Source organism: Ammospiza nelsoni, chromosome 8 (genome assembly GCF_027579445.1).
Source record: "Ammospiza nelsoni isolate bAmmNel1 chromosome 8, bAmmNel1.pri, whole genome shotgun sequence".
Classification (NCBI taxonomy): domain Eukaryota; kingdom Metazoa; phylum Chordata; class Aves; order Passeriformes; family Passerellidae; genus Ammospiza; species Ammospiza nelsoni.
The window spans coordinates 12518180-12540585 of record NC_080640.1 but is presented as its reverse complement, the minus strand read 5'-3'; the positions used below and the strand labels follow the sequence as shown (position 1 = coordinate 12540585).

The 22406-nt window shown below is 38.9% G+C and overlaps 1 protein-coding gene across 2 annotated transcripts; it reads right to left on the bottom strand.

Annotated features, from left to right (window-relative positions):
* Positions 1–967: 967 nt before the first annotated feature.
* Positions 968–22163, bottom strand: PCGF6 (polycomb group ring finger 6). Of its 2 annotated transcripts, XM_059477348.1 has the most exons (10): positions 21828–22163; positions 20775–20874; positions 19444–19540; positions 18901–18956; positions 17953–18012; positions 17239–17347; positions 15252–15279; positions 14605–14703; positions 8405–8491; positions 968–3218 (listed from the first exon to the last, which is right to left on the bottom strand). In XM_059477348.1, exons 1-10 carry the CDS (start codon positions 22128–22130, stop codon positions 3168–3170), a joined length of 990 nt encoding a protein of 329 aa, XP_059333331.1. In that variant the 5' UTR covers positions 22131–22163; the 3' UTR covers positions 968–3167. The 2 variants fall into 2 exon arrangements, 1 of the variants encoding a protein (XP_059333331.1); XR_009418887.1 differs by lacking the exon at positions 15252–15279 and having other exon boundaries at positions 21828–22131.
* Between the last annotated feature and the right edge of the window lie 243 nt (positions 22164–22406).

Below are 22406 nucleotides of genomic sequence, written 5' to 3'. Positions count from 1 at the left end.
AACGATGCTAAAAATACACTTTCTGAAGGCAGGTGAGGAAGAAATGGAGAGAAGTGGACAAAAGGGAAATAACAGGTCACTAAGCATTCATATCAAAAATGCCACAGGCTACAGGCCTTCAATCCTCCTCGTTAAGGCACCAAAAGGGTGAAGAAGGGAGTGTTGGCCTTCAGCATTTTAGCTGGCATGTGATTTACCCTACAGAAAAATCCTTTGAAGATATCCAGGAGGCCTTTTTTTTTTTTTTTAACAGATATTAGTGCCAGTGGCAACACAGCCCTCTTGGGGCCATGCAAGTCAAATACATCCTAGAATGACATTAGTTTGAATTAACTATCAGCTTCTATACAGCTGTTAAACTCTGCACATGAGCCCTTCTGTAGATGTGAAGTTCAAGTCAGGGTTAAGGGTGAATTTGCAATGTAAAATGTGACTATACTGATAATGACTTTTTAGCACAGAGCTATAAATTTGAAAACAAACCGCTGAGTGATAATGGAAAAGGAAGGGGCAATATTGAGTATTTGAACCAGATGCCTTGATTCCAATGGCAGAGAAAGATTCATTTCACAGGGATGTGAGAACAGCAGCCATAAACATGAGACAATAAGTGAGAGGTGGCTTTCACAAAAAGATGTTCTTGTTGATGAACAAAGGGGTCCTTTAACTACACACGATTATTTCTCCTGTATTTCTGTGGAAAAATCATCTTGACTTCTTTACTGAACTATTTCTCACCAAAATCCTCATTAAAAGGAGAGTTCCAGAGATTTCAATGTTATTCCAGCTAACAATACCACACTTAGCTCCAGTGGAGACTCTGGGATTGAATTACCCTTCACCATTCAGCCTCTTAATTGAAATTTGTCATTCTAACAACCCCAGAGCACATTCAGCAGTTTCACTATCATCTACTATAATTCTGAGGTTGACATAGGAAACATGGCATAGAAACACAAGGGTTCAATTTTAAATTGGCTAAAATAAAGTTTATTTTACTGTTACAATATATAATCTTTTATTAACACAACTCACGAGGTGTTTACAAAATAATCTCATTTTCTGCTGCATTTTAAACACTACTTTTATACAAACTTTAAAGGTAAAATAGGAGTTTGTAGCTAAAAAGGCTTTTTGTTACATATTTAGAAGCATCATGAGAGTTACTTCAAACAAAACTCTTTTTTTCTTATGGTGCCACCTTCACAGACAGAACAATGTTTACAGTAAAGACCTGAGGGAGGATTCATGAAAGCTTTCTTTAGAAAAGGATGCCAGTCCTCTTTGGCTGACAGTGAACAAACACATTTGAGCCCCAGCAGCCAGGAGGGCCAATGGAATCTGGGAGTGCTTTGGGAAGAGTGTGGCCCCAGGCCAAGGGAAGTGATCCCACCCTTCTACTCAGCCCTGGCATGGCCATACCTGAAGTGCTGTGCCCAGTTCTGGGATCTCAGTGCAAGAAGGACAAGGAGCTCCAGGAGTGGGTTCAGCAGAGGCCACAAGGGGTTGCTCTGCTCCTTAGGGACCCTTAATGTCCCTCTCTGCTCCTGGCAATGTGCCCTCCATGCCTGACTGGCTGCCAGGGGCTTCCAGGTCTGGATGGAGCTTGGGGTCACTGCTCAGCTGTCCCCAAGCTCCAGAACCTCTGGACAGGTCAGTCAAACCCTCACCCCTGCACTTAGCTCAGTTGCTGCTGCTGCCTCACCAGCTGACTGAAAGAAAGAAAGGGATCTGAAAGAAGAAGGAAATTCTTTACATTGAGGGTGGCAGAGCACTGAACAGGCTGCCCAAGGAGGGTGTGGAGTCTCCCTCTCTGGAGACATTGCAAACCCACCTGGACACATTCCTGTGTCTCCTGCTCTGGGTGACCCTGCCTTGGCAGGGAGGTTGGACTGGATGAGGGCTGTCCAACCCTAACAGTTCTATGGTGCTGTAACTTAGGTGCTCTGAAATGCCTTACAAAGGAATCTCTTCCCTTTCCCTGCACTGACTGTAGGAGAGGGAAGGAGCCTGGTGCCCAATGGAAGCTTTCATGAATCCCCACACTGATGACTATGCAGCATGAGCATAACACACAGAGCCCTCTGGTCCTTAATGTTGCACAAATGCTTCTTCAAACAGAAGAAAATTTGAAGTGTTACAGTTGTCACCAAACCTAATTTTAGCATGTTAAAATTAAAGTCACCTAATGTCCTCTGTGAATCTGGTAGTAACAGGCAGGTATTACATTACTTAACCCTGATCTCCACTACAATGCACTAAAACACCTTAGAAAGAGTGGAAAAAGTGACCATTTTCACAGCTGCTGGAGAGGTATGTGCTAAAGTGAATGGATTTATGTGTCTGACAGTCAAATCAGTTGACAGATTTTACATGATAGCAGATTGACAGTGATTACTTTATATACAGCAAGCAGGTAGAAAGAGGTGCTACTTTTATTTCTTTTTTTCCATGCATAGTTTAACCAGCTTACAGCCAGCTCATCTCCATTCAGACTAGAGATGCATGAGCCACCATTTGGTATAAGCCAAACTATCAGCAAATATATTTCCAGTGCAAACAAAATTGTCTTTCTTCAAGAAAAACAACAAATTTAATGCTACTTCTCAAAAAACAATGCTTATGCTGCATTATTTTCTACCTATTTTGGTCTGCATATCTGAAGTTTCCTTCCTCTCCCCAAATCACATCCAAAGGCAGATGATCACAGTACATTTTTTTTAGGCAAATGACTGTCTCTACCCCAAAACAAACTATACTGCTCATTGAAGACCATCCCTGAGAGCACTGTTCTAGCTAGACACTTAGACAGCCAGAGAAATCTCAGAGCTTAGAGGAAAAAAAGGCTGTTCACCCTGTGAAATCTTGTGGTTTTAGAAAGTAAAAAAAATTAGCTACTTGGAGCATTTAATTTCCCTGAGCTCAGTGAAATTTGAAGACAGTAATCAGTAACATGAAGCATAGCAACATCTACAGCTGTACTTAGAGAAGTTGCAAGTTTTTGCAGTGGTGAAGTCAGAGGTTACATTACAAGCACACAGCAGTGAGTGGTGGTTCCTTTCACTCGCTTCCTGCCACAGGAAACGCGACGGCTTCTTTGGTGAGAAACAGCACTGAAGAAGCTCCAGGACTTCAGAATCTTTTGCCTTCTGATATTCCAGACACCTTTAGGTTAGTGGAGACACCACCAGGCCATAGTGCAGTACAAGCAGACCATCCTAGAGAGAAGAGAAAGAAAAGAAGATGTCTCATAGTAGCACTTTTCCTTCTCCCCAAGGCATTTGTCATCAGCTGGTACAGCTGCTGCATGGCAGGACCCCAGGCACAACCTCACCAGTTGATACTGTATCTCATCCATATGGAGAATGCAAACTTTGAAGTATCAAGGCAAATAACTGTACTCTCCTCTCCTCTTTGAGATGGAAAAGTGTGGTAAAAAAAAAGGCAAAATCTGGTAGTGCTTTTATAATAAAGCTACAATGGCATTACCATCATACAATAGGCTCTTGGTTACAAGTCATGCTGATTTCCACATGGCATTGTGGAGCAGAAAAAAATGTAATCCATTAAGTAGTTCTGGAAAGTGCTGCCAAAAGTTGCAGCACAAGAGTCCAGACTACTATATACATTTATTAAGTAATAAATGAATTGGATTAAAAAACCTCCAAATGACAAACTATTAGTTTATTAACTCATGTTTCTTCTCTTCAAAGACTGCTTGACATAAAAAATCCCTTCACCTGTGAAACAGGAAAATTCTGAGCCATTAGTCTTACTTATGTCACTTAATTCACAGCTGCTGAAAGGCCTAGCACTTAGTGTGCTTCCACCACAGAGGCACTGGGAATCTGACTTTGCATTACACCTACTTATATGGACAGACTTTAAAAAAAGTTCTTTTGTGAAGAGAGAACTACACTAATACCAACTGATGTGTTAGAATTTTTACTGTATTTCGCTTCAGATGTTTTTACCTGTTAAGACACAGGCTGTAAGATAATGTATTAGTACCAACTCACTAACTTTTCTTCATCTTCCTACCCTGTTAATAACCAGGAACTCATTGCTAACTCCTGAAAGGATACAGGAGCTTTAACTCATTAGGTGATTAGCATAAATTGGGATAGCAGCATTGCAAGGCAGAACAGGTTCTAAGAGGTTACTCAGGAACCTCTTGGAACATGAAAACGTTGTTATACCTTCCCAAAGGTACTTATTCCTTGTGCCCATTAGTTCCTTCAAAAGAGAAAATAAGACACATTCAAAACTTCATTTTTGGAGAAAAAGTGGTCAAAGCCAGTTTTTCCTCTATTTTCCAGTTTCTTAAAGGACATAAATATTTATACAAGAAGAAAATGCTACAATGTATTCTTTGATGAATAATTTTGAAATGGTACATTTGGCAGCAGGACATTTAAAGGAAATAGCCCTGTTAAACCCAAGGCCAAAACCACTGCAATTCCTTCTCTACAAAGAGAAGTTGAGAGTTACCCCCAGTACTGGCACTTCTTACTCTGTAATTATTCACTTGTAAAGGATTACACACTTCTATCTATGCTCAGCTGCTTTCTCTAGATACTGTTATTAAAAGGAAGTCCAAACAGAGAATGAGCTCTCACTGCCCATTACAAATCTCAAGGCTAAGTCAGACAGGCACAAAAGAAAAGCAAAGCTCTCCAGTGTCCTTTGACACACATTTGTGACCCTGACCTACAAAAAATGCAAAGGATCCCACCTGTTACACCCAGCTATAAATTTCAGAGTGGAACTGATAGCCAAAACATCAGAGCATACACACCTTTTGATGTTCTAAGAGCAGCAGCAACAAAAAGTGCCCCACTTTCCAAATTCAATAACCCCATAGCAAAGAGTAAAACACTTCATAGGAAATGTGTGCTAGAAGGTCACAGTAATTAAATTAGAGCACAGTTCTTCCTGCCTAGCTCAGGAGACCAAAAAACCAAAGCACAACAGCATTGGGTTACAAAAAGGTGAGAGCTACAAAGAGACCATTATAATCTGCCAAACCTCTGTGCCAAGGGCCAAGGACATCAAGGAAGCTACTCCTTTTAGCTTTTCCCACGTGTGAGCTCTTTATATCCATCAGGGATGCAGAACTCTGAGAGGGCCCAGTTTAGACAAGTGAAAATAACCAGCAGCTTGGATCAGGTTGCCTTTGTGCAGCAGAGGGGAGGAAGGTGCTACTGGGAAGAAGTTATATTCCCTTTTAGTTAATAACAAGCTTCCTTTCTCAGCTACTTGATCAAACTCATAATTACAGGCAGATCTCAATGCCTGGTGACAAAATTGAGCCATTAAAAGTCCATGTGTCTTTGATCACTCCTTGCAGTAAAGTCCACCAGCTTTACACTGTTTAAAAAATTAAAAGAGCAAACTTGTTTCTTATTATATAAATTCTGTCAGTGAGTTTTTTATGTTTTTGCCCTAAACAGAGCTAGAAATCCTACTTTCAGCTAATTAGGAAGATTTAACCAACCACCCAACTTCAGAAATGTCAAAATATCTTGACATCTACAAGATTAAACAAGATTTATTCCTGATTCTTTTTTAGCCTTCTATCAATTATCAGAAATGAACATGTTATTTGCTTACATTCAACCACTAAAATTAGTTGCCTATTTACCCAATTAAAATAACCCAAATAAGTTACTAGGGGATCAGTGTCAGGAATATTTATTTTATGATCAGATCACATTTGGTCTTCCCACACTTGTTGGAAAGGCAGAAATCTATCCAGAACAGCTAAAATCCAGCTTGCACTTCCAGGAGACTCATTTACTCAGGCTCTAAGGCATCATTACACACTGCTAGTCAGTAGGAAAAAAAAAAAGAAAAATAAATACAACACCCAAAATCTTCACAAACAAATCTTAAGAACCATTCAATGTAAGTAAAAGCCACTAAGAGCACCACAGTGATTATGGCTCAGAACAATAAATCACACAACATATGTGATGCTGCAAATGCTACCAAAGAATGCACGTTATAATTAATATATTTGCCAAAGAGAAACTTATCTGCATTTTTATAATCACTTTTCCCAGCAAAAAGAATAACTGCTGACATGAATGAACTTGCAAGTGAAAAATGTGACTCAGAATAGCAGCTATTTTTCTCCTCTAACAGTGGTTGTACTCATCTAAATACAAGAGCCCAATGTTTATTCCTTCAAATGACTTTCTGTTGCAGAAGTAGTTACTGAAGCTTTTTTCTCTGCATGAAGCATCTACAATGAACCTCAGAAACCTGTAAATGACAGCAGCAGTATTGAACAGTGTCTCAGCATTCTGGTGAGAGCTGTTAGGGACATTCAAGCTCCAACACTGATTTGGAAAGGCTGGAAAGTTACAAAGACACAAGATGCCCTTAGGGTTTAATGTTAAATTCATCAAATATTCCTCTGTACTTGTAGTTTGACTGGCCAGGACAACTGTGCCCCTTACTGAATTTCAGATCCTGTGAGAAACAAACAACCCTCACCATTTTAGATTTGACCCATTCGTTGGGATTTTTTTCGTGGCTAATTACCCAAAAATATTTCCCAAGTTTTTTTAAATTGTAGAAATGCACCCTCTTGATTTCTAAAACAAAATATTATGTTAGACTAGAAAACATGAAAATGTCATTATTTCAATATCAAAAAAGAAGCAACATTGCAACTGTAACTATTTGGAATCCTTAGAGATCTTCTAACAATATGAAGAGAAAATGAAGATGAACCTGGTCTTTCAAATTTCCTGTTGAAAGTGACAATGAAAGAACAAGACTTCACAATAAGCCAAGATGTTTCTTTTCTATTTATTTGTCCAAGAGAGAAGCCTTGAGAGAATTAACTGCTAGCATACTGATTTGGCAATGAGATTTGAAACATCACCGGAGAATGCATCCCAAGGCAATTGCTCTCTTTGTGGAGCTGCTGACTGGTGCTTTATCACCAAACATCAATCAGGCAGACCCAGTTCTGACAAGAAATGACACTGCTGCAGTATTCACTGAAGTGCTCCCCCAAGAGCATTTCTCATATATGAAAAGCTTTTGTGCTAAGCTCAAGTCTAGTGAGAAATGTATCATCCCCTGCCATTTACTGAAGCTTTCAGCAGAGAGCACTTCCATCACTTTGTGCTGCTTGCTGAATTTACTTACAATGACTCATAGTGTCAGAAACAAGATGGTTACCAGTACCCACTTCCCCCCAGTTTCTATCCCCTGCTCCCCAAACTGGATTAGGTTACATCTTCATTTCTTCTTTATGCTATTATAAACCAGCTAAGACATCAGGTGTGGAATTTATTCCCTTCAACTGCAGAAACAGCACAAGGCTCACAGATTTTAATGTTTGCCAATATTACCATGAGCCAAACACCTCTGCCCTGACTCTGGGACCCCTCCTAGTGATTCAAATCAGCTACAAGTGATGCAAAGTCCAAGAGATCTCAAATTCAGCTTTTTACTTCCTGCCTCCAACACAGAAGCCTTCCTGTAGCATAAGAGAGCTCAGCAGGAATTTTAAATGTAAATGTTTGTGCATGTGTGTGCACAAACAAGTGGGGAGAGCTGATCTTGCTACTACTATTTTAGCCCTTCTGCTATCTGCTAAGATTGCTTTCCAAATAAAATACCAACCTAATCCTGTTTCTTCCTACTGTATTAAATATTAACTTTTCAGAATTCCTAGTTCAGATTAAGATACAATTTACCATATATCACAACTGTACATCTCTATCCAACGATGCACTTGGCAGAGTACTTCATTGTTTCTGCAGTACTTCTGAAATGGTATGGTCCTTTAAAGATGCTTTGAAAAGATTCACAAAGAATTTTAAGAAAATGCTTTCTTATTTGCAAAGTCAGCAACACTACAGACAGCAAGTTATCAACAAGAAATAGCTGGCCATACACTCCTGCTGTGACCAGAGCCAATGCAATATGCATCAAGCACATTTACTGCATTCATTACCCTCTATCTGTGGTTTGTGTTTTTATAAGCAAGTTTATTCTCCTGACCCAGTCAAAAGGATAGCCTTATTTGGGATTTGTCCTCTGATTTCCTGCAGAGATGCAATTGCCAGGGAGCAAAAACAAGGAATGTTAATTGAAAGAATGGCTGGTACATTTTATCATTGGTAAGGTAGCAACTTGTTTTGGGGGAAAAAAAACCCCAAAACAAAACCCAACACAAACCCCTCATACCCAGAACATCATGAGACCAAGAAGAACATGGTGCACTTTGTCAACTCTACTTACAAGATAAAAATGATTTTGCATAAACTGGAGAGATTTTTCCTAGTGGCTTCTTCAGACAAGCTGGTGCTACCTGAGGGCTTAAGAGAGGTCTTCTGTTTGGAACCAGAAAACCTGGAACAAAGCCCCAGCTGCCACATACCTGTACTGCACTCTCTCCTATGACCTGACGGATTTCCCTCAGTGTCTGGTAGTGCTCCAGCAGGTGATCACCACAGATTATATCCACCTGGGAAAAAACACAAGCATGGTTAAGGCCAACTTGACTTTGGAGTAGCAAAACAGTATCCAAGCCCTTTCAATTTTATTAGCAGAGTTCAATGCCACCATGTTAGACACTAAAGCCATCTTTGCCTCTGTTATCCAAATGTTTTTAGCATTCAAAGCACTACTGCACTGCCCTAAAGCCTTTCATGGCCCTGACCTGGGCTCACTGCTGAACAGAGAGGACAGTTTATTGTTTCTCTCAGTTTGGTGTATCCACTGAAACAAGCTCTTTAGTAATAGCTGTGATGAATTTAATGGGAATGCAGATAATGTATTAGAACAACCACACAAACATCTGCCATCATTCATCAGTTGCAAAAGAGGGTAATTTGTTTGTGCCACCAAAAAAAAAGAGCCATTGCCACCCTCCTCCTTATCTCAAGGGAGAAAACACCTGACTATTTTCACTTAATACTTTGGAAGAAGTGCCATAATAGAAAGGAGCATCTTGGTGCATGCCACTGTCAGCCATTACATGACAGTCCTCTTTCAGCATGCACTCAGTCAGTATTCCTGGGGTGCAGCTGCAGGGCATTCTCAGCAGTTACATGCATTGTACACTGCTGCAGCTGAACTCTGTCAGTGGTGCCTGCAATTCCATGGGAGGCACTTGTTTATTATCTACCCATAAAAACAGTAATTTTGTGGAAAACACAAGCCTTAATCAGGTATTTTGAATTCCTTTCTTATTATGAAAAATAGGCTTCTCTATAAAGTTACCATGTATTTACAGTGTATAATGTAAATCCAGTCTCTAACATTCCAAATTAGAGCAGCTAACACAGCACTGTTTCTCTCTCTCAACTGGAGCTTGCTTACAATTTCCTTATGAGCAATTTCTAGATAAGGAAATGAAAGTGCTCTCATCTATGAATTGACAAGACCTCAAAATTGAAGATAAAGAGCATTGATAATGAGCAGTCCCACAGCTTTCTTCAAGGGACTGTCTAAGCCCTGCCCCTGCAGCAGTGGGAGCACACTGCAGTATCATGATGTATTGGTTTATACAGCCACCATCCACCACAGGATGTGCTCTGTGCTGCAGCTGTTCCACTCCCCCAGATTTATCCCCTCTGCAGCCTGACCCACTACCTCTCTCTTGTTCTTCATGGAAAGATTTAGTAAGATTTGTGCTGGCAGACCACATTGTTCTGAGACTTGGGAATGCAGGAATTCTACTCCTCAGAGGTTCAAAAAGGACTAATTTACTGCACCACCTATATTGTACGAGAATGATGCAGAATACTCTCTTTGTGTTTGATTCTTAATGTGCAGAAGATGTAAACTGCTTCGCAGCACTTCTGCTTTTAGCTACCAGGAAGTAAAAATTTGTGTGGACATAATTGTAAATACTGATTAGATATTGATCCATATATAGTCATATACTTAACATCCACACTTGATGTATTTAACATAGTACTCAAAAAATGTATTTATTTTCCTTTTGGAAAACTGTCTGCAGTTCTTTCTGCTATCTTCCATGCATTTTTAACCTCTACAGTTATTACTGCAGGAAGACAAACATGACTGCTTTGCTTTCCAGGCACATGAGTTTAATTACTTTTGCTTGTAAGCTTACTTCTACAATTTTTATAGCATAAGGCACTGAAAACTCAATCTTGCTCCCAATGAAACATATCACATAAATGTTTTATATATTCTACAGAAACAGAAAATCTAATCTGTTTGACCAATACAGGATGCAAATAGACAGTCACAGCTGCTGAGAATCTCTCAAAACAGAATTAGAATGCTTGTTTGAAAGTACACTGTTTTACCTGCTGCTCCAGTTTCAAACAGCAGTTATTAAAGAGCCAGTGTCTAATAATAAATTGAGACAAGTTTCAAACATTTAATGTATTAGAGTTCTCTGAATAACAAATGCTCAATCTCCTAATACCAGCCTCCAAAGTCTGAAATTCTGCCTGCTAATTGTTATGCTAGCACTTCTTCTCTAAGGACAAGAGAAAAAACATACAATGAAAAAATAAATCTCAGGTCAGTGCAAAAAATAAGTTGTGAAATGTGTCTCAGAGGAATCCTTGTATCATACAGGAATTTATATGTTCCATTACAAAAGAGGCACCAGCACCATCACTGCCATGAATTTACTAAAATTTCAAATGACTGGTAAAATTGAAGCCAACTACTACTGATTGCCTGAGACAGCAGTAACTGCAGCTTGACATTTTGTTGAAAGGAAGCATGAAAGTGAATCTGCTGAATACTCAATCATTTCTGTTAAAAAAATTCTTATTAAAATAAAGTAGGTTTTGCATTACGCCATTTCTTTTCTTTTGGTGACATGTCTGCTATTAGAGCTACTTCTCTAAAAGCCACCATAACAGACAATTATAAATTCATGTTCACTAAGTAAGACATATATAAAAATAGAAAAAGTTCATGCAAGGGACACCTCACATAAGACTCATCCTAAGGGAGAATGTGGCCCAGAAGGCAGTAGGCTTCAATCAATTTTTTTATATACCAACTCATACTACCTAGGGAAGGACAAGGAAAACACAGAGTTTTAGAGACTGATATGAGTATTTGAGCTAGTTATTTATAAAGCTGTCAGAATTTCCTATTTCCTCTAGCTGCTGTTTACTTTCCAGAGGCCCTGGATGCTTTTATTCCAGGGTCCAAGACTGGCATAAAGGAATTGCATCAACAACTGCACTGTGTATGAGCACAGAGTCCTTTCTCCCAGTGTCCCCCCAGACTGCAGCTCACACACTTTTAGGAATGCACATCTGGTAACAGAACATTTCTGTTCAATCAGCCACATTAATGAATTCCAAGCAGCTGAGCTGCAAGTCTTTCAGCAGCTTCTCTCATCCTTACAGAAGAAATAGCAGGAAGGAATTTTGCAGGAGGAGCTCAAAGGAAATCACACTCTAAAGAAAACTTTTGATGCCACAGACAAGAATCTACTGGATTCCAAACACCACAAGCTGCATTTAGCTCCTATCAGATGTTACCTACTTAGCTATTACTGGCAATTTCAGTTTCTAAAAAAATATTTTCACCCTCTCCCAAATTCCAGCAAGAATATTCAAGAGAGACCTTGTAATTAGAAGTAAACATAAACACATATACAAAAATTAGTCATTGCCCAAAGCACAGAGTTCAAAACAAAGCATCAGAAAGAGGAAACTACAGTCTGCCAGCCCAAGTGGTAGATAAAAATAAATGAAGCCTTAACCTTCAGATAAACTAGGGAATTTAAATCATAATCCATTTGCAAATGCTATTACAGAAGTCTGAAAGCAATTTGAATTCTCAGAATAGGGAAAAAAAGAACAAAGGCAGTAGGTTTAAAACTGGTTTTTAGACTTCTATATATACTGCCACACACAAGCCAGATGGCTTATTTCACATTTTCATTAACCTAAATCCATTGCACTTGTGCAGGTCAATGAAGAAGGGCAAGTATTAGCTCAAACTCCATGTGAAAAGATTAAGTCAGAGATGTCCAAGCAGAGCCAGGAGTTCAGGGGGTGGGTAACATACCTTCTATCACTTGGTCACCAAATGAGCTCTCACAGGGAATGACTGAAACATTCTCAAACAGGACCTTTGCAGACTGTCAAACTCAGGTGATATTCAGGAGGAACTGGCTGCACTCACAAAACAACCACACCTAGTGTCCTTAGGAGAAGTTTCAGCAAGGAAGCCAAAAATGCAATTGATACACTGAGGAGATAAAGGAGGAAACACTCTGTCCCTTCAAGTCCCAAGTGAGACACAAGTCAACACTGCTGCAATAAATTTTCTGTAGGTAGAGATAGTAACAAGTACAGCAAATGTAGTGCATTTTAGCTCAATATGTTTGAAACTTAAGTTTCTGAAAGAAACTTCCAAGCTTTCCAAGGAAATAGAATTCTTGGACTCCAGTTCCAAACTAAAAACACCAAACTCAAGACATTTTATTAAAAAATCTATTATTTTTGGTAATGAAGAGAGTTGGAAAATAATAATAAAGAAGTAATATTAAAAGGAAGAGCTTGTTGTCCAAAGTTAGTATCTATTTCTTTTTTAACATACTTTGGGGAAGCTGACAGGAAATGAACCACTGCAGTCCTCAACACTTCCAAATTTCTAGAACAAACTAAAAAAAGCAGCAAAGAATCTTCTACATTTAAATTCCTTGCACATATGGCTTGTAACCTAGTTCTCTAAATTTTTCTGCTTGTGCTAATTCAGAATCAGGTTCTCCCTAATTTTGTTTTAGTTTATTGGCCATCCTGGGAAGCTGGAGTGAGACATGATTCATTAGTCTTATTAATTAGGCTTATTAATCCTCAATGACATGTCTGACATCTCTTTCACTTTCTGCATGTTTACCAACAAACCATCAGCTTCAGCTCTGTGTACTACATGAGAAGGTAACAGCTCAGTACATTCACTCCTTTAATCTTAGTCCCCATATGACAAAGAAATGATCACAGGCTAGAAAGAAATACTTCCAGCTTAATTTACTGAATTTCCAATTTTTTAAAAGATGAGCCTAGATATCAAGACAACAGTCATGACTTGGGGCATAAAAATCAACTGCAGGTTTCTAATGACCAAAAAATACTTGCTAAAAAAAAAATGGGAGCACATCATTTAAGATGAGGAAAAAAAGGCAGCCAAGGCATCTGTTTAAAGAAGAAAGATTTATCATTTCCTCCAAACAGGCAGGGCTTGCACAGAAGAGACCAAGGATTAGAACCAGCCAATGATTGTGCCTTACACAATGGCAAACTAGACACTAGCAGAGATAGGAGTGACTGGCTCAGCATCAAGAACATCTTGAGAAAGGACACCTATGAAATCATCAGCTTTTGAGATTTAGTAACACTTAACCATTTAACCAAGGGGATTGTACCTGTCTGGCAAAGTCCAAGTAGAGAGTAACTAATGAGTGTAAAAATCCCAAGTTCTCTAACAGATGATCTTAAGATTTTACAATCTGGAAGACCCAGCACATAGGCTCAGGGTGATTTTGAAAGATGGACACCTGCAGTTTACAAGACAGATGCTCAGTGTTCCTGAAAATTGAGATTCTGATGTACTATTTAAGAAAATCCAAACAAACAAAACAATTCCTTCCCCTCAAATAAACAACAACTAAATAATGCAAGAAGTTTCTCCAGCCTCATTTTGAGGATACTTGTATTTGTTTAGAATATCAAGTCACCACCATGTAAAAGCTACAGACTCTCACTGAGAGGAAACCAGCAAATAAAAATACATTAATTCCTCTGCAGGATGAATAATTTATATTTGATTTGCTTTGTCACCACTGAAAAGGTAAGCAGCATGAGTACTCATTACTGAGGCACAGCAGTCACGCTGAATTGTCCCACAGTTACTGCTGTATAAAAACAGCCCTAACTCCAAACCCAGCACTAAACTTCTACCATCTGCCTATTCACAACAGCATCACCTTGATCTTCCAGGAACTGACAGCTTTAAGAATTATTTACACACTACAGAACTCTTGCACTTTCCCAACTGAATGGCTGCTGAAATACACAGAAGAATTGGAAACTGGTTTTGACAAGCAGTTCCTCTCAAAATGGTTGAGAAATATGAAGTTAAATTCTTTTGTACCATATTCTGTTCCTTTGAATTCTTTTTTGGAGAAAAGTGTCTGCAGTTGCATTCATACACATTTCAACACATCCATCCATAGTGTTATTCCTTCTCAGCCCTTGTTTGCCTTCAGTTAAATTTCACTATTATTCACCTTGCAGCAGTTGCATCATGCCTTTGCATGCTCCCACATTCCCACTTTTCTGCCTAGTTTTCCTTTGAAACAGCAGAATCTCTTGGCTTTGAATTTCTTTGGCTGAAATTTTACAAGGCACTTTAGAAATTCTGTCCAGTTAGTAGAGTACTATGAACATCTGAATAGGTTGCAAATGAGTTAGAAGAGTTGTTCCTTGCAGATCACAAAATTGCAAACAATTCATTTTTTAATCCTTACTGTATAAAAAACTCCAACATTACTTCTAGAATCTAATGAACAATGGAAATGTCTGTCCAAAGCACAGACAACTTGTGACTGCTACAACAAGGATGTACCTGACAAGCAGGGTCTAGATCCATTTTTCTTCTGAGGAATTTCTCCACATGTCCAATTGTTGCCTCCCCAGAAACACGCACAAACTTCTTTTCCAAAGGCTGCACAGAATAAATAAAGATTTTAAGTTAAAGATTTTGCCACTAATCCCTCAGAAACTCCAAAGTCAAGCAACAGCCCAATAACAGGGAAACAGCTTACAGTTTTGAACCCTTCTCTGATCTACCTGCACATTACCTCACAGGCAACAGACTAAATATGTATTAAGACTCCAGATGCTGTTAAAACATTTAAAAATTAATAAGCAACTGATTATTTTTAAATGTTTTAAACAGTCCTATGTTCTGTGTGGCCCAAAAACCCCAGGGTAAACAAGGCAGAAAGAAGGGCAAATATGAGACAGAAAGGGTAGGAGGGGATACTGAAGATGAAAAAAAATACTGTGAAATATGAGGATAAAAAGAAGAAAAAAATGCTGGGGTGATGTTATACAACAATAGGTTTGAAATACACTGTAATACAAGATTGGTTATTATTATTCTGATAAAAGCTCCAGATGCACTCAGTATAAGAAAACCAAACTAAATATATTCAGGTTATAATTATTCCTGAAGAAAACTGTAAGATAAAAATTTAATAATATTTGTACCTTAAAATTCCCTGTGCCTTCATTTGCTCTGAAAAAACAGAAGAGTAAACAGTCAACATTGCTAAGATTGTAAGTTATTAATATACTCAAACTCTTTATGACAACAGTGACTTAGTGATTTATGAGTCTTGCATATCCAGCTTATTTTCCAAACTGAGGCTCTTCCTTTCATTAAATTGCTATACATAAAATAATATTGGACTGAATTGATGTATCTTTTTCTCCTACCCTTTGTATTTCTGCTCAATTTTTCTTGTAAATTCAGCTATTTAGGATGTCAAGATTTCTCTACATAAAATGTGAATAAAACCCAATGCAGGCTAAAGTAATTTTTAAACACAACATAACTTTAATTTTCATAGGCCTAGGTTGCAATATTGATGCTGCTTAAACCTCCATGCTTCATGATCCTTGATATTTGGAACCTTAACAGACAGTACCTAAGAAGTTACTGACAGAACACACCCAACCTCCTCAGGGGCTCCCTGGGCAGGATGTTGGCCTTCCAGACTGTCCATGTGACAATATTAATGCTAATGCTATCTAGGAACTCAGGAAAGCAGCATGTGTTTCTCTGGAATGTGAAATACATACAAAGGTGGCAAATAACCAAATTTCCAGCTGGCTTCAGCCAAGGTTCACTGATTTGCACAGCCTGAGCATGTGATCTATCATTGATCACCTATCTCCTTCTTGTAGTGCAATGTGTAAATTTCTCAATTAATTAAGGCCAATACATGACATTTCATTATTCTTGCATTGCATTAGCAAGTATGTACATATGAGAGAGGAAACACTGCAGTATTTTCATTGCACTGCAGAGGACAAAAAAATCAAACATTCCTAAAATCAGCTGACCACTTGCTACAGCAAGCAAATAAAACACTTGTGCAGTCCACACATTAACGTGGCACTTCAAGTTACAATGATTGAGTACCTCCACCTCTGAATATGTACCAGGTATCAGACAGAGCTAAGTAAATCTGTCATGAACTAAGTAACAAACATAACAAAGCTTTTTCACTACAGCTGTCATTTGCTTTGATACAGTTCCACAGCCACCGGTGACCACATTATAAACAGCAGAGACACAATGTAGACAGTCAGACTTTCAAGATAATTTGTTCTGGCTGGTCTAATCTATTCCAAGTTTTCTTTCTTCAAAATGCTTTATTAATCTCTCATTGCCAAGACAATCTCTTTGATTTTGACAATATAAATTATCTAAGGCTAAAAAAGTCACTAAAATAAAATACAAAGTAGATGGTATTAAGCCATCATCTTTTTTTTGTTAAAAACATTCTGTGCTTCCCTCCATATTAAAAAAAAAAAAAAAAAAAAACAACACAAAAACCCACAGTGGACAGTTCCATATGGTACAGATGATATTTACACAGTATTACCTGCTTTGCTGCCAATGCTGGACATTTAAAATAAAACTACCAAAAAACCAAATATAACAGATTCAAAAGTCATCTTGTTTATCAGGCAGACACAAGTTTACTAGGTTTGAGGTCTAAACTGACTTCTGCAAGTCAGGCATGAAGAAAATGAAAACTGAAATTAAGACAGGTACGTGGATTCACAATGTTAAAAAGTTTCTACTATTTGAAAGCCACTGAGTGTTTCCTGTGAGCACATCCAGCATTAACAGTGCTGCCACCCACAGGGATCAGGGACTGGACCAGACAGGGATTTCTCTGCTCAGTTTACTGAGACTGCACGACTTTGCTGAAAATAAAACACATCTACATTTTAAAACTATACTTCCTAGGAAGCATACATCTTAAACATTTAATTACTTGCATCCTCTATCTGTGCATAGCTGGCTGTCACTATCACACTGTAAGTTAAAACTGGCTCCCCACTACTATTTGAGATGGAAGAAATGCACATTTAATGAAAACCAAGAGCCAGTTAATGGCTCCTCACATGCCAGCAGCACCCTCATGTCAGTCAGTTGCTCTTACATTTGCCCACAACTCACCCAATAAACTCCAGAAGTATGGAAATGTCAAGTTCTGGTGGGATCTGGAACACTGAACCCAGAACCTTTCGGGGTCTTCCTCTGCTCGGTGGAACTGGCTGTGGGACAGCTAAAATATTCAAGCAGCCAAAATGCAAAGATAACTTGAAATAAAAGCAGCATAAGATACTAACATGCACTGAGCAAATCAGAATAGCTCACCAGGGAAAAAAGCCTATGCAATTCATCCTCTTTTTTTATTACTAATCAGCTGTTCCTACATTCTGTGCTGTGTATCTGAATCAGAATTTTAACAGCTTTCAGCACAGCACTCTCCAAAGAGCTTTGTGTGATAGGAAGACACAAAATAATTAGAACAGTCCCCCACTGTTCAGCAGACTTTGAAGCTCTCCTTTTTACTACTTTGTAATGTCTATTACTTATTAACAGCCAGAAAATAATATTAAGGCACATTTTATATATATTTCCTGGTTGTAAGCAAAATATGTAGCTTAAAATAATTTAACCATGATCAGGGTTTAAGTGCTGCCAATTCGTCTATTTTTGTAATCCGAGATCTGTAGCAAGTTATAAATTCCAAATAACTAAGAATCCCATATTTCCAGCAGTACTTCCACCTTCAGTTGTGAACTAATATTTCAAAGAAAGCCCTTAAGAATAAATGATATGGTAAGTATTTTCTTAACAGTGTTTCTTAAAGTGATTACAGCTTACCTGGTTTGGGTACTTCTAATCCTCTTTCTTTGTAGAAGTCATGCATTTGTTTTTTCTCTCCTGAAAAAAATGCACAATACAGGCTGAAATGTTTCAGATGCTGAGAATATCCATTCTCATTGACCAATTTTCAATGGTTAGAGCAGCAAAAACTTTTTACAGACCTTCACCATCACTAGTATTTCATGAGGCTGAGATACTTAAGAAACCCTGACTAAAATTTTGTTAGTAAAAACTGGGAGAAAATCAGAGAAACTGGCCATAAATAATACTGAAATAGCTGCAAGAACTAATATCCTTCTGGCTGTCATGCCTTGTGACACGACATGGTATTTTATAACCTGTTCACATAGAGCACAGTACTTTTTATACTATATTTGTATATACACATATATTTTTATATATACATAAATTTTTTACATATGGTATACAAAGCAATACCATCTATAGTCCATACATATCCACTGGATTGTATATTTCACTCAGCCCATCCAGGGGGACTGTGAAGGATCACTGGCTCCCAAAGTTGAAAATAAATGAGACAGAAAACACATCTAAAATCAGGCAAGTAACATGGCAATGAGGAAAAGATAAAAGCATTTGAGAGAATTGGTCTTGGCATTTTTTTCTCCTGAGCCAAGTGAACTTTTTACACAGAATGATATTATATAGTTCTACTAAAGTAAGAGGAACAAATTGTGAAATATTATCTGCATGTTTATCTGGAAACAGTGACAGCTGTGTTTCATGAGAAAAGGTACACAGCACTACCACAATAGCATTCAGCAGCCAGAAAGATGCCAGCTGTCACAGTTAATTAATTACAACTTATAACCAAACATCACAAAACTATTTTGAAGAGTCCAGAGAAGTAACAAGGCTTTGAATTACTCTTTTTTCTATTCTTTTCAATGTCTAGATAGTAATGTAAAAGAAAAAGGGACTTACTTTCCTCCAGATTGACAACTAATTTGTAGACTATATCTTGTAGTTGTCGGTCCAGTCTATGAAATAGGAAACAAAGAAAAAAAGAAAAAAAAAAGAAGAGTCTTTGGTGTGCAACAAAATTGTTTCAGTAAACTGCACCAAAGATGCCAAATACAACATTGAAATGGGATGTACATGGAGTGACAGCACCACCCTTCATAACCAGCTCAAAAACCTAAAACTCAGTTTGTTGAGTTAATAAATATACCACACCAAAAAGTCTTAGTCTTAAAAGGAAATCAAAGCAAATAGTTAAGTGTTTGTATCTCCTGTAACACTGAGCAAATGCAAAAAAATATCCAGGGCAGCCCTAGAAATGGATACAAACTAGATAAAACAATAGAGACCTTTTATCTTAATTACTGTGGTGAAACTCATGCTAGTAAAGAACATAATTGTTTCTTGTAACATTCCTTTGTTTAAAATAGGAAAGCACTGCATGTCTGTAGAACAAAACATTTAAAAGCAAGTAGCAAATCTATAAAAATGGGACAAATTTATTACCTGATATTATAGAGGGGTTGTGTCTGATGTACAACAATATTGCACTTTGGGCATCTGTTGCTATAGTAGAAGTGTCTCACGATGCAGCTTTTACAAACTGTAAAGAAAAGAAACCCCACAGGAGTCACATGTCCATTACACAGTGCCATCTGTTCAGGCAGAAGGGGTAAATACACCCAGACTTGCCATACACCATTTGTCAGAGACAAAATGAAGTCACTGAACACTCCTAATCCAATGGATGCAGAGTGAGAGTTCAATGTGCATGTAGAACATGAGCAGGGCTAAGGCAGAATATTGACTGCTGAAAAGCACCCTACAAACACTTTCAGTAGAAACAAGGCAAGAAATCATAACTCTGCCACTTTCATTGTGTTTTACAAGTCCTTTAAAAACTTGGAAAAATGCTATTAAGTGGAAATATCTAGAATAAATAACCTATTATCAAGTCAGCTCCCCATCTGCCTGAACAGAGGAAACTTTTCCGTAACACTTACCAGGAGAGTTCTAAGACACCACAGCTGCATTTGCAACTCTATGCTGTCCTTAGAAACAGTTGTGCCTCTTTGTAAATTGCAAACTGTGCTGAATACTTTGCTGTAGAACAAACCAGTGAGTAATGCTCCAAAAAAGGGAAAAAAAAAAAAAGTTTTCCCTCTATGCAGCGTGAATGTTTGGGAGATCTAGTAAACCAGGATTCTCGGATTCAGGTATGAACATAGGTGTGGCTGAAAGAGTCAGCTTCACAAAAGGTGTTTTATTAGTTTGGAGAGAAAACAGTTCTTTAGCACTGGGAAAATTGTTGGCTCTAGGATCCAGGGGGAAAAATAACAAGACAACCACATTGAAATCAGTTATTTATTTCCTCCCTGCTTCCATTCATCAGATTATGGACAAACTGTGCCACGGGTGCAGACCACTGTTTCTGTATCTGAACTGGTACTTCCACAAGAGCTTATGGGGTTTTGTGAATTTAAATAACAGCTTAGGAAACTTTCCAGTCCATTAAAAGAAAAGCCACTCAACTTTCTTTTCTCAGTTATACACTCAAATTCCCAGAGCCTATTAAAAAAAATAATTAAAAAAATGTATGTAGTAGCTCTGCTTTTGTCTTACTTGGGCTTTATCTTCTATATCATCTTCCTTCTTAATATGGAAAGCTGACTTCATGATTGATTGATTGAATATATCTTGCTTAAGGAACAGAATAAACACAACACACGTTCACTTCAAACAGAAAATTATTTTTCTGAACTCAGAACATTTCAACAGCTGAACTGGCTTGAATTTGCAGCTAAACCCTTGGGCAGACAATACTGACTGGTACTTACAGGTGTGCAGACATTCTGTAATAGTTGTAGCATCGATAAAGTAACCTTTGCAGATGGAACACAGGATGTAGGGGGTCAGCTCTGCGAGGTTTATCATACGCTGCAAACAAAAATTGGTGAGAGTTTGAATACATACACAGGCTAAGCCATGAAATTCCTTGACTGCAGCTTCCAAAATACCACAGCCTTAAAACCACGGGAAAAAATGGGATCAGTATGTTACAGGAATGGGTTTTCCTAACAGATCAGTTGCTTCTCATGTAGGGCTCATTTTTTAAAGACTTTTACCTAGTCTTCTAAATTGAGCTTTTTGACAACAGTAATGCAATTTGTTTCAAGAATCTTACCTAAAAAGAAACTTTAAACAATTAATCATTCTGGAAAAAATTCTTTTGGATAAACTCTTTTAACAAAATATCACATAGCCAGCAAGCTTGAAGTGGATACAGGTGGTAAACAGCATCATTATTTAAAAATGCTCAGCAATGCTCAGTTGGAGTCTCAAATCAAGATATAGAGAGAGTTCGTATGACAAGAGACAGTCATCTCTTGTTTGTACACACAGTTATGAAATATACAATACACATAGAAGCAAAGGCTGAAATCTCATTGCTTTGAATCCTGGTCATGAAGAACATTTACCGGGAATGCACACAAGTAGTTCCACAACAGCTTTCCTGGCTGAATAACACTATTTCAAAAAAGAACAAATTTCCTCAAGAGCGCCGATCTGAGATGTGTCTGAAAGAGGTGACACATTAGATTCTTACGTTTCCCCTCGTCTCAAAGCCCGACTAAAGGGCTTTCTTTCCCTCAATAGCAGCATTCATTTCGCCCACGTGCCACCGTCTACCACCCTCAGCCACGCGGAGAGTTTGTAAGGGCTTCACTTAAACGAGACAGATGAAGCGAACTCGGGTAATAATAAACTAAATATTACAATAATCATAATATTTTTTTAAGAAGTAAAAATAATAAAAAGTCCATTATGACACGCGGGGCACGCCGGGAGCGGGGCCTGGCGTGCCCCGGGCACCCTCCCGCCCCCTTTACCTCCCGGTCGTCGTCCGAGTCGAGCTCCCCATCATCCGTTCCGAACCGAGCCCTGGTGTCGCTCTCCATCTCCTCCTCCTCCTCTTCCACCTCCTCTTCCTCGTCGTCTTCGTCGTCGTCGTCCTCATCGCCGCTGGACTCCGAGCGACCCCGCTCGAACTCGAAGGGGTGGGAGCGCGACCCCGAGCAGCTGGGGGCCCCCTCCATGTCCCGGTCCTCATCGGCCGGGCCCAGGCCCTGGCCCGTGCCCGCTGCATCCCCGCCCGACAGCGCCGGGACCCCGGATCCGGTGTCTCCCTCCATGTCCACGGACCGGGGCTGGCGCGGGTCGGTCCGCGGCCCGGGGCGCCTGCGTGGGAACGCCGCGGGGCACGCTGGGAAATGTAGTTCTACAGAACGCACGGCCGCGCTCCCGCACGTGCGCTGAGCCACAACCGGTGTGCGTTTATAGCCCCGCGTTTTGGGATTATTTTTTTCTTAATTTTTTCCCCCAAGAGACTCGCCAATGAACGCTTAATTTTCCCCGAAAGACTGTCAATCACACAATACCAGTTTCATTCAAAATATGGTTTTAATTCT